The sequence below is a fragment of the Oncorhynchus gorbuscha genome, linkage group LG02 (assembly GCF_021184085.1).
Source record: "Oncorhynchus gorbuscha isolate QuinsamMale2020 ecotype Even-year linkage group LG02, OgorEven_v1.0, whole genome shotgun sequence".
Taxonomy (NCBI): domain Eukaryota; kingdom Metazoa; phylum Chordata; class Actinopteri; order Salmoniformes; family Salmonidae; genus Oncorhynchus; species Oncorhynchus gorbuscha.
In genome coordinates this window covers 63,347,935-63,364,020 of record NC_060174.1, presented here as the reverse complement: position 1 = coordinate 63,364,020, position 16,086 = coordinate 63,347,935, and the positions used below count along the sequence as shown (strand labels likewise).

Below are 16,086 nucleotides of genomic sequence, written 5' to 3'. Positions count from 1 at the left end.
CTCGTGCAAGAGAGACAGGTTGAGGTTGCCAGGGTCAGAGCAGAACAGGTGTCATATGCTGCGAGGTAGTGAAGAGTAGGGGATAATGGGTCAAGGGTGAGTAGTAGACCTAAGCCAATACAGAGTGATACGAATTTCTGCTTCAGTAAAATTAGCTTCTTAGCACTCATTGCCATGGTTATCAACTGTACCGCAGAAATGGAACGTAAATTACAGAAAATATATGTTGCGGTGGCAGCTGCAGAGAAGTACTTGGGTGGAATGAGGTTTTACTGCAGAAGAGTTACAAGGTGTGTTGAACTAAAGACTTCTGTCCATCCATGTTGTTTGCCTGGTGTAGGGTCAGTTAGGGTCAAAATAGTGGAATGGGGTGGTATTTATTTTTCTGATTAAAAAAAGTTTTTTTTAAATAGTGATCTATCGGTGTAGGGTTAGTTGGTGGTGCACATGTTTCCTTTCCCCCTTCCTTTTTATTTTACAAAATATAACGTGCTCGACCACACACTCCTGCACAGTAGATGGCGGTATGCACAAACAAAATGTGCGAACTCCATGATACCAGTGAACAAGAAGAAGCAGCTAGCTAGCAAGATCACATAAACCCACGTTTGCCCTCCAGTGTAGGGTGTGGCAGGAGTCGAACTATTCAGTCGGAGTCTTGTCCTCCGTCGCAGTACAGAATGGCGTCTCCACTAGCAAGGCATTTCAGCAGGATTTTCCAATTAACGTTACATGTCCAAAGAAAACCTGTTACGTTTTCCGGTGAGTAGCTAGCTACTATACACGTTTGATTTATGTCGCAACTGTTAAACGTATAATTATTCCAGTCATCCACAAACAACGTATACAGGTGGCGCTAACTTTACAACCAAAATAAAGTGAACAAAGTAACAGCTAATGTAGCTACCTAAAGCAGAGATTCCTTTTCTAATACCTCTGCCCAATGCTAGCTGACGTTAGCGGCTAGCAATCTAGTTAGCTAACTTTTGCTTACTTTAGCTAAATGCATAACGAAAAACATTGAGTTGTTACTGACAAGCTAACTAGACAGATTTTCAAAATTAATCAATGTTTCTACAAAATCACTGCTTCAAAAACCCCAAGTCGGTTAGTTATCTTCCTTCCCTAACTCAATTTTCTATCCTTCCCCATCTTTTCTTATCTCCTTTCCTAGCTCCCTTCTAGATTCCTTTCCCCACTCCCTTTCCTCATTACCTAGTTTCCTTATCCTGCATTACCTAGCTTCCATTCCTTACCTCCTTCCCAATGATTAACAACATCCAGTAGAAAGGGAGCTAGGCAAGGAGTAGTGGAGGAAAAGCGAGGGGAAACTAATCTAGGAAAAGAGGATGAAGGAATAAAAGGGAGCTAGGAAATGTGGAAAGGGAGTGAGGAAAGGAATCTAGGAAAGAAAAGGAGTTCACGCATACAGTACCAGTCAAAAGTTTGGACACCTAGTCATTCAAGGGTTTTACTTAATTTTTTTACTATTTTCTACATTGTAGAAAAATAGAAGACATCACAACTATGAACTAACACATGGAATCATGTAACCAAAAAAGTGGTAAACAAATCAAAATATATATATTTTTAGGTTCTGCAAGGTAGCAGTTGCCTTGAGCTTTGCACACTCTTGGCATTCTCTCAACCAGCTTCACCTGGAATGCTTTTCCAACATTCTTGAAGGAGTTCCCACATATGCTGAACACTTGTTGGCTCATTTTCTTTCAGTCTGCAGTCCAACTCATCCCAAACCATCTCAATTGGGTTGAGGTCAGTTGATTGTGGAGGCCAGGTCATCTGATGCAGCACTCCATCACTCTCCTTCTGGGTCAAATAGCCCTTACACAGCCTGGAGGTGGGTTGGGTCATTGTCCTGTTGAGAAACAAATGATAGTCCCACTTAGTCCAAACCAGATGGCATGGTGTATCGCTGCAGAATGCTGTGGTAGCCATGCTGGTTAAGTGTACCTTGAATTCGAAATAAATCAGACAGTGTAACCAACAAAGCACCATCACACCACCTCCACCATGCTTCACGGTGGGAACTGCACATGCAGAGAATCTGTTCATGTACTCTGCGTCTCACAGACACACCAGTTGGAACCAAAAATCTAATTTGGATAAATCAGCCCAAAGGACAGATTTTCCCTGGCTAATGTCCGTTGCTCGTGTTTCTTGGCCCAAGCAAGTCTCCTTCTTATTGGTGTCCTTGAGAAGTGGTTTCTTTGCAGCAATTCAACCATGAAGACCTGATTTCATGCGGTCTCCTCTGAATAGTTGATGTGTCTGTTACTTGAACTCTGAAGCATTTATTTGGGCCATGTTCTGTATACCAGCCCTGCCTCGTCACAACAACTGATTGGCTCAAATGCATTGAGAAGGAAATAATTTGTTGAATTTAACTTTTAACAAGGCACACCTGTTAATTGAAATGCATTCCAGGTGACTGACATCATGAAGTTGTTTGAGAGAATGCCAAGTGTGCAAAGCTGTCATCAATGCGACGGGTGGCTACTTTGAAGAATCTCAAATATAACATTTATTTTGATTTAACACTTTGGTTACTACTTGATTCCATATGTGCTATTTCATAGTTTTGATGTCTTCACTATTATTCTACAATGTAGAAAATGGTAACAATAATGAAAAACCCTTGCATGAGTAGGTGTTAACTTTTGACTGGTACTGTATGTTGTAGTAATTAACCACGGCCAGCAGAGGAAAAGAAAATGAGTGAGGAAAAGTGGAATCTAGTAGGGATGTGCATTGTGCCCTTTCAATAAGATTCGACACATCTAGATGAGATATGATACAGGAACAATATGTTTTAGTTAAACGATTCGGTTTGATTAGAGAACTAATGCTATTTGATGCACTAACACTTTCAGTAACAAGTTAATTGTCCAATCTAAGTTAATATGTGCTTCTGATGGAGCTCATGAGCTGAGCCTTTGAGCTGGATCTGTCTTAGCTCATGTCAAAAATCAAATAACATTTTATTTGTCACATGCACCGACTACAACCTTACCATGAAATACTTACTTACAAGCCCATAACCAACAATGCAGTTTTAAGAAAAATAAGAGTTAAGAAAATATTTACTAAATAAACTGAAGTAACACAATAAAATAACAATAATGAGGCTATATACAAGGGGCACTGGTACTGAGTCGATGTGCGGGGCTACAGGTTAGTCAAGGTAAATTGAGGTAATATGTAGGTAGGGGTAAAGTGACTGCATGGATAGTGTGTAGCAGCAGCGTCTTTTTTTTGTCAATGTATGTAGTCCGGGTTAGCCGTTTGATTAACTGTTCAGCAGTCTTATGGCTTAGAGGTAGAAGCTGTTAACCTCTAGCGTCGAGCAATCCCTTATCCGGGAGCGTAATCATAGCCTCATGCTCATTACCATAACGCAACGTTTCCTATTCATGAAAATCACAAATTAAATAAAAATATTGAAACACAAGCTTAGCCTTTTGTTAACAACACTGTCATCTCAGATTTTCAAAATATGCTTTTCAACCAAAGCTACACAAGCATTTGTGTAAGAGTGTTGATAGCCTAGCATTCAGCAGGCAACATTTTCACAAAAACAAGAAAAACATTCAAATAAAATCATTTACTTTTGAAGAACTTCGGATGTTTTCAATGACGAGACTCTCAGTTAGATAGCAAATGGTATTTTTTTCCAAAAATATTATTTGTGTAGGAGAAATAGCTCTGTTTTGTTCATCACTTTTGGCTAAGAAAAACCCTGAAAATGCAGTCACTACAACGGCAAACTTTTTTTCCATAATATCGACAGAAACATGGCAAACGTTGTTTAGAATCAATCCTCAAGGTGTTTTTCACATCTATTCGATGATAAATCATTCGTGGCAGTTGGTTTCTCATCAGGAGTAAACGGAAAAATACTGCAGCTGGAGATTACGCAATAATTGTGACTGAGGACACCAAGCGACCACCTGGTAGATGTAGTCTCTTATGGTCAATCTTCCAATGATATGCCTACAAATATGTCAATGCTGCAGACTCCTTGGGGAAAACGTGGAAAACGTAAGCTGACTCCTAGCTCCTCCACAGCCATATAAGGAGTCATTGCCATGAGGTGGTTTTAAAAAATGTGGCATTTCCTGATTGGATTTTTATCTGTTTTTTTCTAACATTTCTGTGGCACTCACAGACAATATCTTTGCAGTTTTGGAAACGTCAGTGTTTTCTTTCCAAAGCTGTCAATTATATGCATAGTCGAGCATCTTTTCGTGACAAAACATCTTGTTTAAAACGGGAATGTATTTTCATCCAAAAATTAAAATAGCGCCCCCTATATCCAAGAAGTTAAGGAGCCTTTTGAACCTAGACTTGGCACTCATGTACCGCTTGTCGTGTGGTAGTTGAGAGAACAGTCTATGACTAGGGTGGCTGGAACCTTTAACTATTTTTAGGGCCTTCCTCTGACACCGCCTGGTATAGAGGTCCTGGATAGCAGGAAGCTTGGCCCCAGTGATGTACCCTCCTGTAATGCTTTGCGGTTGGATGCCGAGCAGTTGCCATACCAGGCGATGATGCAACCAGTTGGGATGCTCTCAATGGTGGAGCTGTAGAACCTTTTGAGGATCTGAGGACACATGCCAAATCTTTTCAGTCTCCTGCGGGGGAATAGGTGTTGTCGTGCCCTCTTCATTACTGTCTTGGTGTGTTTGACTCATGATAGTTTGTTGATGTGGACACCAAGGAACTTGAAGCTCTCAACATGCTCCACTACAGCCCGGTCGATGTGAATAGGGGTGTGCTCGGCCATCCTTTTCATGTAGTCCATGATCATCTCCTTTGTCTTGATCACATTGAGGGAGAGGTTGACCACACTGCCAGGTCTGACCTTCTCCCTAATAGGCTGTCTCATCGTTGTCGGTGATCAGGCCTACCACTGTGTCGTCTGCAAACTTAATGATGGTGTTGAAGTCGTGTTGGCTACGCAGTGGTGGATAAGCAGGGAGTACAGGAGGGACCAAGAATGCACCCCTAAGGGGACCCGTGTTGAGGATCAACGTGGCGGCTGTGTTGTTTCCTAGCCTCACCTCCTTAGGGTGTCCTGTCAGGAAGTCCAGGATCCAGTTTCAAAGAGAAGTGTTCAGTACCAGGATCCTTAGCTTAGTGATGAGTTTGGAGGGCACTATGGTGTTGAGCGCTGAGCTCAAGTCACTGAACAGTATTCTCACTTAAATGTTCCTTTTGTCCATGTGGGAAAGGGCAGTGTGGAGTACAATCGAGATTGTCACCTGTTGGGGTGGTATGCATGTTTGAGTGGGACTAGGGTGTCTGGGATGATTGTGATGTTGTGAGCCATGACCAGCCTTTCAAGGCATTTCATGGCTACAGATGTGAATGCTATGGGGCGATAGTCATTTAGACCGGTTACCTTGGCTTTCTTCGACACAGCGACTATGGTAGTCTGCTTGAAACATATAGGTATTACAGACTGGGTCAGGCAGATGTTGAAAATGTTAGTGAAGACACTTGCCAGCTGGTCAGTGCATGTTCGGAGTATGCATCCTGGTAATCTGGTTTTGTGAATGTTGATCTGTTTAAAGGACTTACACTCATTGGCTACGGAGAACATGATCACACAGTTGTCCGGAACGGCTGGTGCTCTCATGCATGGTTCAGTGTTGCTAGCCTCAAAGCGAACATAAAGGCATTTAGCTTGTCTGGTATGCTCGTGTCACTTGGCAGCCCACGGCTGGGTTTCCCTTTATAATTTGTGATAGTTTGCAAGCCCTGCCACATCCGACGAGTATCAGAGCCGGTGTAGTAGGATTCTATCTTAGTGCCGTAATGATGCTTTGCCTGTTTGATGGTTTGTCGGCGTGCGTAGCGGTATTTCTTGTCCGGGTTTGTGACCGGCTTCTTGAACATGACAGCTCCAGCCTTTAGCTCAGTGCGGATGTTGCCTGTAATCCATGGCTTTTGGGTGGGATATGTACGTACGGTCACTTTGGGATGTTGACAAATGATCTTATTAATGAAGCCAGTGAATGATGTGATATAGTCCTCACTGCCATTGGATGAGTCCCGGAACAGAGACTGGAATATGGTTGGTTGTCACAATACTGGGATCCCTACTTTTCCATGGAAAAAAGGAAAACACGAAGTTGACACTTCTTTGATCCTTTAAAAACCTATCGTGTGTAAATATATTGTGTTCTTGGAAAATAAATGTGATTCTGGGTGACACAAGGCTGCTTGTTTCCAACATTAGGACTGTTTTCCTCAAATGCTGTCCACTTCATGTTTTTTACATTTTACATTTACATTTAAGTCATTTAGCAAACGCTCTTATCCAGAGCGACTTACAAATTGGTGCATTCACCTTATGACATCCAGTGGAACAGCCACTTTACAATAGTGCATCTAAATCTTTTAGGGGGGGGGGGTGAGAAGGATTACTTTATCCTATCCTAGGTATTCCTTAAAGAGGTGGGGTTTCAGGTGTCTCCGGAAGGTGGTGATTGACTCCGCTGTCCTGGCGTCGTGAGGGAGTTTGTTCCACCATTGGGGAGCCAGAGCAGCGAACAGTTTTGACTGGGCTGAGCGGGAACTGTAATTCCTCAGTGGTAGGGAGGCGAGCAGGCCAGAGGTGGATGAACGTAGTGCCCTTATTTGGGTGTAGGGCCTGATCAGAGCCTGGAGGTACTGAGGTGCCGTTCCCCTCACAGCTCCGTAGGCAAGCACCATGGTCTTGTAGCGGATGCGAGCTTCAACTGGAAGCCAGTGGAGAGAGCGGAGGAGCGGGGTGACGTGAGAGAACTTGGGAAGGTTGAACACTAGACGGGCTGCGGCGTTCTGGATGAGTTGTAGGGGTTTAATGGCACAGGCAGGGAGCCCAGCCAACAGCGAGTTGCAGTAATCCAGACGGGAGATGACAAGTGCCTGGATTAGGACCTGTGCCGCTTCCTGTGTGAGGCAGGGTCGTACTCTGCGGATGTTGTAGAGCATGAACCTACAGGAACGGGCCACCGCCTTGATGTTAGTTGAGAACGACAGGGTGTTGTCCAGGATCACGCCAAGGTTCTTAGCGCTCTGGGAGGAGGACACAATGGAGTTGTCAACCGTGATGGCGAGATCATGGAACGGGCAGTCCTTCCCCAGGAGGAAGAGCAGCTCCGTCTTGCCGAAGTTCAGCTTGAGGTGGTGATCCGTCATCCACACTGATATGTCTGCCAGACATGCAGAGATGCGATTCGCCACCTGGTCATCAGAAGGGTGAAAGGAGAAGATTAATTGTGTGTCGTCTGCATAGCAATGATAGGAGAGACCATGTGAGGTTATGACAGAGCCAAGTGACTTGGTGTATAGCGAGAATAGGAGAGGGCCTAGAACAGAGCCCTGGGGACACCAGTGGTGAGAGCGCGTGGTGAGGAGACAGATTCTCGCCACGCCACCTGGTAGGAGCGACCTGTCAGGTAGGACGCAATCCAAGCGTGGGCCGCGCCGGAGATGCCCAACTCGGAGAGGGTGGAGAGGAGGATCTGATGGTTAACAGTATCGAAGGCAGCCGATAGGTCTAGAAGGATGAGAGCAGAGGAGAGAGAGTTAGCTTTAGCGGTGCGGAGCGCCTCTGTGATACAGAGAAGAGCAGTCTCAGTTGAATGACTAGTCTTGAAACCTGACTGATTTGGATCAAGAAGGTCATTCTGAGAGAGATAGCGGGAGAGCTGACCAAGGACGGCACGTTCAAGAGTTTTGGAGAGAAAAGAAAGAAGGGATACTGGTCTGTAGTTGTTGACATCGGAGGGATCGAGTGTAAGTTTTTTCAGAAGGGGTGCAACTCTCTGTTTTGCTTCCTTGCCACGATACCTCGGAGTATCATAATACTGGTATTGTGACAACCCAACTTCTCTGCTAGAGAAACGAGCTTAGCAACAGCTTCATCGGACCACTTCCGTATTGAGCGCTTCAGATTTGCCAAATAGTGGGCGAGGGAGAGCTTTGTGTGTGTGGGGTAGGGTGTAAAGGTGGTCTAGAGTGTTGATTAAAATATTTTTTTACCTCTAGTTGCACAGGTGACGTGCTGCCTTAAAATCACCGGCCACTAGGATTACAGCCTCTGGATGAGCGTTTTCTTGTTCGCTTATAGCCCTATGCAGCTCATTAAGTGTGGTCTTAGTGCCAGCCTCGGTTTGTGGTGATAAATGGACAGCTATGACAAATATAGATGAACTCTCTTGATAAATAGTATGGTTTACAGCTTATCATGAGGTATTCTAGCTCAGGCAAGCAGAACCTCGAGACTTCCTTAATATTACAGATCGTGCACCAGCTGTTAAGACACACTTCCTCCCTTGAGCTTTCCCAACGCTGCCGTTCTGTCCTGCCGATGCGTAGAAACACCAGCTAGAGTATTATCCATGTCCTTGTTTAGCTAAGTTTCAGATTAACATAGAATATTACAGTTCTTCATGTCCCTTTTGATAGGACGGTCTTTATCGACGATCCACCAGTTTGTTCTCCAGTGATTGTACATTCAGCAATACAAAGGATGGTAGAGGTGTTTCTTTTGCTCGCTGCCATAGTTTCATCAGCCAGCTGCATCCCACCCTGCAGCTAGCTAGTTAGTTACAAGTAGCTACCTAGCTATTGCAAGCCTGCAGCTAACTTGTCTAACTCGCCAGCAGATAGTCATCAGTTTTTAGTATTATGACACTTTCAAGACAAGTCATTACTCGGAAACTCTTTGTAAGAAAATAAGCTCAGAGTTTCCCACTTGGAAAATATCAGAATTTACCAATAGGAGGCTCTATGCAACAACAAAAAAATACACATTTTTATTCAGTTTCCGAGTTGTTTTGAAAGCACCATTAGCTAGCTAGTCAGAACAGACCATGATTAGTCAAAGGTGTGACAAGACCAGTTGTTGTTCGAGACCACCCAAGACTGGGGGGAACATGGATTTTTTTATAGCCATTCAGAATGGTGGAAATATGTATTGAGGGCAAATAGTCACCCTTCAAATTATCACTAACCATGGTCTGTAAAGGATAGATCCAGACCATGATAAACTTACAATTTGCCCTGGGCTTCTAGGGGAGCAAGGAAATTCTGAAGAGCGTGACAAGGTTTGAGGATATGTTTCAACAAAAGAAAGCCCAGGTTTTAATAGGCTATAAGATATACATGTCATGAAATGAGTGTGGATCTCTGGCTTGGCAAATCACTTTTTTTATGCACTGACTGAACAGGGGCTGATAATTCAGATCATTTTTACTCCACTGGGGCATAATTTAGAAACCTTGCATAACCACAAAGTATGCCACAAAACATGCGTGTGCCAGTTATCATGTAGAAGTTGGCATTTATGAAACTCTTGATGTATCTTGACGTAAGAATGTGCTTCTCCTCCCGCAATCTTTAGACCATTTGTACGCACAGTTTCTAGTGGTTTAAGGTATTGCATTTCAAGAATGCAAAAGTAGCCTAGGAGTAGACTTGGGCAAATAGGAATATACAGTATGATGACACGCTTAATCCTAAAAAAAAATAACATGTAGCTAAATATAATACGAAGATGCATTAATTTGCCGTTAGTGAGAAGAGCAAAAATCTACGCCTATATATTTTCTTTGGATTCTAAAATAATTAGAAATAGTCACATGTTTAAAAATACATTTCCATGTTCATTGCAGAATAAATTCCTCACCTTTTCTGACTCATGGTGTTATATTTGTGAAATACACTGAACAAGAACATAAATGCAACATTTTATTTATTTTACCTTTATTTAACCAGGCAAGTCAGTTAAGAACAGATTCTTATTTTCAATGACTGCCTGGGAACAGTGGGTTAACTGCCTGTTCAGGGGCAGAACGACAGATTTGTACCTTGTCAGCTCGGGGTTTGAACTCGCAACCTTCCGGTTACTAGTCCAACGCTCTAACCACTAGGCTACGCTGCTGGTCCCATGTTTCATGAGCTGAAATTATCCCAGAAATGTTCCATACGCACAAAAAGCGTATTTCTCAACAACAAAAATCACTAATTTGTTTACATTCCGGTTTGTGAGCTTTTCCTCTTTGCCAAGATAATCCATCCACCTGACAGGTGTGGCATATCAAGAAGCTGATTAAACATCATGATCATTCCACAGGTGACCCATTGTGCTGGGGACTGTAAAAGGCAACTCTAAAATGTGCAGTTTTGTCACACAACACAATGCCACAGATGTCTCAAGTTGAGGGAACATGGAATTGGCACGCTGACTGCAGGAATGCCCACCAGAGCTGTTGCCAGAGAATGTAGTGTTAATTTCTCACCATAAGCCGCATCAAATGTAATTTTAGAGAATTTGGTAGTACGACCATGTGTATGGCGTTGTGTGGGTAAGCGGTTTGCTGATGTCAACGTTGTGAACAGAGTGCCCAATGGTGGTGGTGGGGTTATGGAACAAACACAATTGCATTTTATTGATGGCAATTTGAATGGACAGGGATAGCTTGACAAGATCCTGAGGCCCATTGTGAGTCCCTTTTTCTAATACTTCCATGGTTTACAGCAAAGAAGGGTGTTATTGTCACCATAAAAGGTGAATGATGGGTGTTTTTCAGATGGAGTTAGAAGGCTTGTAAAATTGTGCTCGCATGAACATCAGGTCTGATTTAACGGGAAACATGCATGTGCATATATGGTTTATAAATCTCAATTTATGTGTGCGCGCAGTCTTTTCAGAAATAGGGCACACAGCTATTTACAACGGTTATAAATTAGGCCCCTGGTCTCGGGAAGAAATAGCGAGTCCTCACTGGATGAGTAAAAATGCATCCGAGATCCTCTGATCTCGAGACTGGACTACAACACTTGACAAGACTCATACAAATTGGAACCACAAACCAAACCATTGTCAAAGCACCACCATCTCCAAGTCACATGGGCATGGCTAGCTGTGTCATTGAGTGAAATCATGTATTTCAAGATTGACCCAATGGTTTGGGGAAAATGTATGCAAAACGTTGTAATGTTTCTGTTTTCCAGGAGTGAGACACAAGTCGTCTACAGTGCAGTATGCAGCACGCCCTGACCTGCCGAAGCTGGCTTATAGAAAAGTGAAGGGGAAGAGCCCAGGTGTAGTCTTCTTGCCAGGGTTTGCCTCTAACATGGGGGGAAAGAAAGCAGAAGCCCTTGAGGAGTTTTGCCAATCACTAGGCCACTCTTACCTAAGGTAAATTAGCTATAGCGTTTTCAGTCATGAAAAATAGAGCTGTCTGCTCTCTCTACACTTATGCATGTCATTCTTTGAGTTGGTCAGGACTTGTTGCAATTGTGTTTATTTTTTTGTCTGCATTGCTCTCATTGAGTTCTAAGCTGCTCATATCATGATGATGTAGTCTTTGGTCTTTCCCAGGTTTGACTATACAGGCTGTGGGTCATCTGAAGGTGAGATGGTAGACGGCACTGTCGGCACCTGGAAGAGGGATGTTCTATATGTATTGGACGAGCTTGTGGAGGGGCCACAAGTAAGGCGCTCCCCTCTGTTTCTATGATGAGATGAATTGTGGTCAGCCAGTGTAATACAAAGTATTATTACCTGAAATGGACCTGCACATACATATGTATAATAGTGGGATATGTTTATGTAAAACTGTTACAGATTGCAGTGTGAATTGACCATTGAGTTAGTAATAAACCTAGCCCTGATGGCCATGTGGAGGATATTAGGTTATTATACCTCTACTTGTCCTGCAGAAGCCTTTGGTTCCTCCATGCATGCATTATTTACACTAGGGTTATCCATGCTATCATTAGAGGGTAATTTCTGATCTAGACAATTATTCTGGTGTTGCAGATTCTGGTTGGCTCTAGTATGGGCGGCTGGCTGATGTGCCTGGCAGCCATAGCTCGTCCAGAAAGAACTGCGGCCATGGTTGGCATCTCTACAGCAGCTGACCACTTTGTAACTGTCTTCAATACACTTCCTATTGAGGTGAGTCAGCGTTCAGAGTCAGCCATCTTGAGTTGTCAATAACCTTAAAGCTCTACAGACCACTTTTCCTTTCATGACTGACACTTGATTAAATGGATCATAACAACACTGAAGGAGGGTTCAAAAGAAAGGGAACAAAAAATCCTTAATTCTGAAATGCATGCAGTTAGTTTTGAAATTGCAAGAACAAAATTCAGATGGCATTATAATTAAAACATCTTTCCTGAGAACTTTTTAAAATGGTTGCCATCTTAGATAATGTCTCCACCTCCAGAATCTAATTCAAGCATTTTGTCTAAATGCCACCTGTCTGTCATTCTAGGCGAGGAAGGAGATTGAAGAGAAGGGGCAGTGGGTAGTTCCTACCAAACACAACGAGGAGGGCTCCATCACGTTCACCACAGAGTTCCTGAAGGAGGCAGAGCAGCACTGTGTTCTGCAGAGCCCCATTCCAGTCACCTGCCCGGTGAGGCTCATCCATGGGATGAAGGACCAGGATGTGCCCTGGCACATCTCCATGCAGCTTGCCGAGCGTGTGCTGAGCAACGACGTTGACGTCATCTTGCGCAAGCATGGCCAGCACCGCATGGCAGAAAAGGAGGACATCAAGCTCATAGTCTACACCATCGATGACCTAATAGACAAGCTGACCACTTTGGTTTGATTGGCCAAAACTGGACCATGCTATGGGTGACACCTCCCACCCCGATCCCAACTTTCCTGCACTAGGACTGCTGTTCCTGACGCGTTACAAAATCGAGGTGCTACTTTACAAAATACATACTGTGAAGAAAAGGAGCTCTTACACTTTCTCCTGGCTCTCTCTATAGCTTTTGTTAGGATTTGTATTTACTGGTGCCATGCCACTTTGTTCACACTTCTCCCGAACTTATTGGGATTTCAGTGTAGTTTTTTTATTTTATTCTCACAATGTGGTTCGATAGTGATTTCGTTAAACCGTTAATGAGTAGGGCTCACTCCTATTACAATAGCACATCAGGTACAGGTGTGTTACGTCCACCTGTGAGCAAACATTTATTTTCCTCCACTGTCAATTTGACTCTGAACAAATACAAGTGTAATGGGCAGTTTGTGCCTTTATGTATGCATGTGCACTTAAAGACCAGTAGGAGGCAGCAAATGTCACTAGTATTTTAGGCACTTCGCTATGTAACATGTCTCCAGCAGAATAGATTTCTAGGAGGGGGGGGGGGGTTGTCTGTGAAGAGATCAGTTGGCAAAATTACTTAACTGTACTGTATGATTCTCATGCTGATTTCCATGCACTGCTCATTTCCCATGCTGTCCGTATTTGAGCTTTTGGTTCCATTGCTGAAAGAACCTATCTATTTTCGTATTGATTTGTCCGTGCCATTTGACTTTGCACACAAGGTCAGAACAGCATATTGACTGCATGACAACTCATGTATGAAGAACTTTATGTAGATTCAACTTGCGTTACTTTCAATGTTGCCTCAGTTCATATGGGTTTTGTTGCTAGTGGGTCCTATTCCAAAATGACACAGATCTCAAAGAAACGATTGAACAGTAGCATCATGAGATGTTAGCCTGGTTTGAGTGACTGGCACAAAAGCACGTTTTGGGGGAGTTGTTAGGTGAAAAGCATTGCCGTGTAGGGAGCAGCCCATGTTTAGATTTTCCTGTTTAGTATAGTAAACAATGTTTTGCTGGTTAAAGCCAGGTTTTTCTGGTTGGTTTCCAACATCTCACAACCCAGATCCTAAATGTTTAATCTTGTGAACTAAGTTTATTTATGCCATGTTCCATATCACAGTTAGTGTTATCACCTATAAACATTTATGTGGCAGAATTGATGGGCTAGTTCACCGAAACACTGGTCATATCTGTTTATTGATGATGACAAGCAATACCATCTGACGCTTATGCCAATAAATAAAGTAACAAAATGTATGGATCTGGCTTTTTCAGATACATCTAACACGTTGGTTTGTTAATCTCATAAGGTTTCGTTTTAGTTTTTTTTTATTTTAAATGAGCCATTTCAAGTGAATCTCATTTCTTAACATATACACTGAGTATACCAAACATTAGGAACACCTTCCTAATATTTAGTTGCACCCACCCTCTCCTTTTGCCCTCAGAACAGTTTAAATTCATCGGGGCATGGACTCTATAAGTGTGTCAAGTGTTCCGAAGCTATGCTGGCCTCCATTGATGTCTCCAATGCTTCCCACAGTTGTCAAGTTAGCTGGATGTCCTTTGGGTGGTTGACCGTTCTTGATGCACACAAATGTGAAAAACCCAGCAGCGTTGCAGTTCTTGACACAAACCGGTGCCCCTGGCACCTACTACTGTACCCCCGTTCAAAGGCACTTAAATATTTTGTCTTGCCCATTCACACCCTCTGAATGGCACACAGTGTATTTGGAAACTATTCAGACTCCTTGACTTTTTCCACATTTTGTTGTTTTGCCTTATTCCTAAAATGATTTAAATAGAAATCTCAGCAATCTACACACAATACCCCATAATGACAGTGCTTTTTTTGTGTGTGTGTGTGTGTATAAACTATACCTTAAGTATTTAGACCCTTTCCTTTTGTCCTTGAGGTTTCTAGAACTTGATTGGACATAATTTGGAAAGTAGCACACCTGTCTAAGGTCCCACAGTTGGCAGTTCATGTCAGTAAAAACCAAGCCATGAGGTCAAAGGAATTGTCCGTAGAGCTCCGAGACAGGATTGTGTCGAGGCACAGATCTGAGGAAGTGTACCAAAAAAATGTGCAGCATTGAAGGTCCCCAGGAACACAGTGGCCTCCATCATTCTTAAATGGAAGAAGTTTAGAACCACCAAGATGTCCTAGAGCTGGTCGCCCAGCCAAACTAAGCAATCGGGGGAGAAGGGCCTTGGTCAGGGAGGTGACCAAAAACCCGATGGTCACTTTGACAGCGCTCCAGATTTCCTCTGTGGAGATGGGAGAACCTTCCAGAAGGACAACAACCCTAAGCACACAGCCAAGACAATGCAGGAGTGGCTTCGGGACATGTCTCTGAATGTCTCCCTGAACATCTCTGGAGAGACCTGAAAATGGCTGTGCAGCAATGCTCCCCATCCAACCTGACCGAGTTTGAGAGGATCTGCAGAGAAGAATGGGAGAAACTCTCCAAATACAGGTGTGCTAAACTTAGTCATACTCAAGCAGATTCAAGGCTGTAATCGCTGCCAAAGGTGCCTATACAAAGTACTGACTATTGGGTCTGAATACTTACAGTACCTGTCAAGTTTGTACAAACCTACTCATTCCACTATTTTCTACATTGTAGCATAATAGTGAAGACATATCACATATATAGAATCATGTAACCAAAAAAAGTGTTAAAATATATTTTGATTTATGTTTGAGATTCTTCAAAGTAGCCACCATTTGCCTCTGACAGCTTTGCACACTTGGCATTCTCTCAACCAGAATGCATTTCAATTACCAGGTGTGCCTTGTTAAGTTAATTTGTAGAATTTCTTTCCTCAATGTGTTTGAGTCCATCAGTTGTGTTTTGACAAGGTAGGGGTGGTAAACAGAAGATAGCCCTATTTGGTGAAATACCAAGTCTATATTATAGCAAGAACAGCTCAAATAAGCAAAGAGAATGGTCAGTCAATCCGGAACATTTAAAGAACTTTGAAAATTTCTTCAAGTGCAATGATGAAACTGGCTCTCATGAGGATCGCCACAGGAAAGGAAGACCCAGAGTTACTTCTGCTGCAGAGGATACATTCATTAGAGTTACCAGCCTCAGAAATTGCAGCCCAAATAAATGCTTCATAGAGTTCCAAGTAACAGACACATCTCAACATCAACTGTTCAGAGACTGTGTGAATCAGGCCTTCATGGTTGAATTGCTGCAAAGAAAACCACTACTAAAGGACACCAAGAAACATGAGAAATGGACATTAGACTGGTGGAAATCTGTCCTTTGGTCTGATATGTCCAAATGTAATATTTTTGGTTCCAACCGCTGTGTCTTTGTGAGACGCAGAGTAGGTGAATGGATGATCTAAAAAATGTGTGATTCCCACGGTGAAGCATGGAGGAGGTGTGGGGGTGCTTTGCTGGTGACACCGTCTGTGAT

At 43.0% G+C, this 16,086-nt stretch overlaps 1 protein-coding gene across 1 annotated transcript; it reads left to right on the top strand.

Moving 5' to 3' along the window:
* The first annotated feature begins 564 nt into the window (after positions 1 to 564).
* On the top strand, positions 565 to 13,905 carry LOC124006516 (palmitoyl-protein thioesterase ABHD10, mitochondrial-like). The gene is made up of 5 exons (XM_046316582.1): positions 565 to 762; positions 11,029 to 11,215; positions 11,399 to 11,510; positions 11,840 to 11,977; positions 12,300 to 13,905. The coding sequence occupies exons 1-5, from the start codon at positions 681 to 683 to the stop codon at positions 12,639 to 12,641; spliced, it is 861 nt and encodes a 286-aa protein (XP_046172538.1). The 5' UTR covers positions 565 to 680; the 3' UTR covers positions 12,642 to 13,905.
* Positions 13,906 to 16,086: the final 2,181 nt, after the last annotated feature.

Excerpts from the sequence above, each read along its gene's own strand:
- LOC124006516 (XM_046316582.1), top strand. The coding sequence starts at position 681 with ATGGCGTCTCCACTAGCAAGGCATTTCAGCAGGATTTTCCAATTAACG. Across the intron at positions 11,216-11,398 it reads CTAGGCCACTCTTACCTAAG|GTTTGACTATACAGGCTGTG; the intron begins GTAAATTAGCTA and ends GGTCTTTCCCAG. Across the intron at positions 11,511-11,839 it reads AGCTTGTGGAGGGGCCACAA|ATTCTGGTTGGCTCTAGTAT; the intron begins GTAAGGCGCTCC and ends CTGGTGTTGCAG.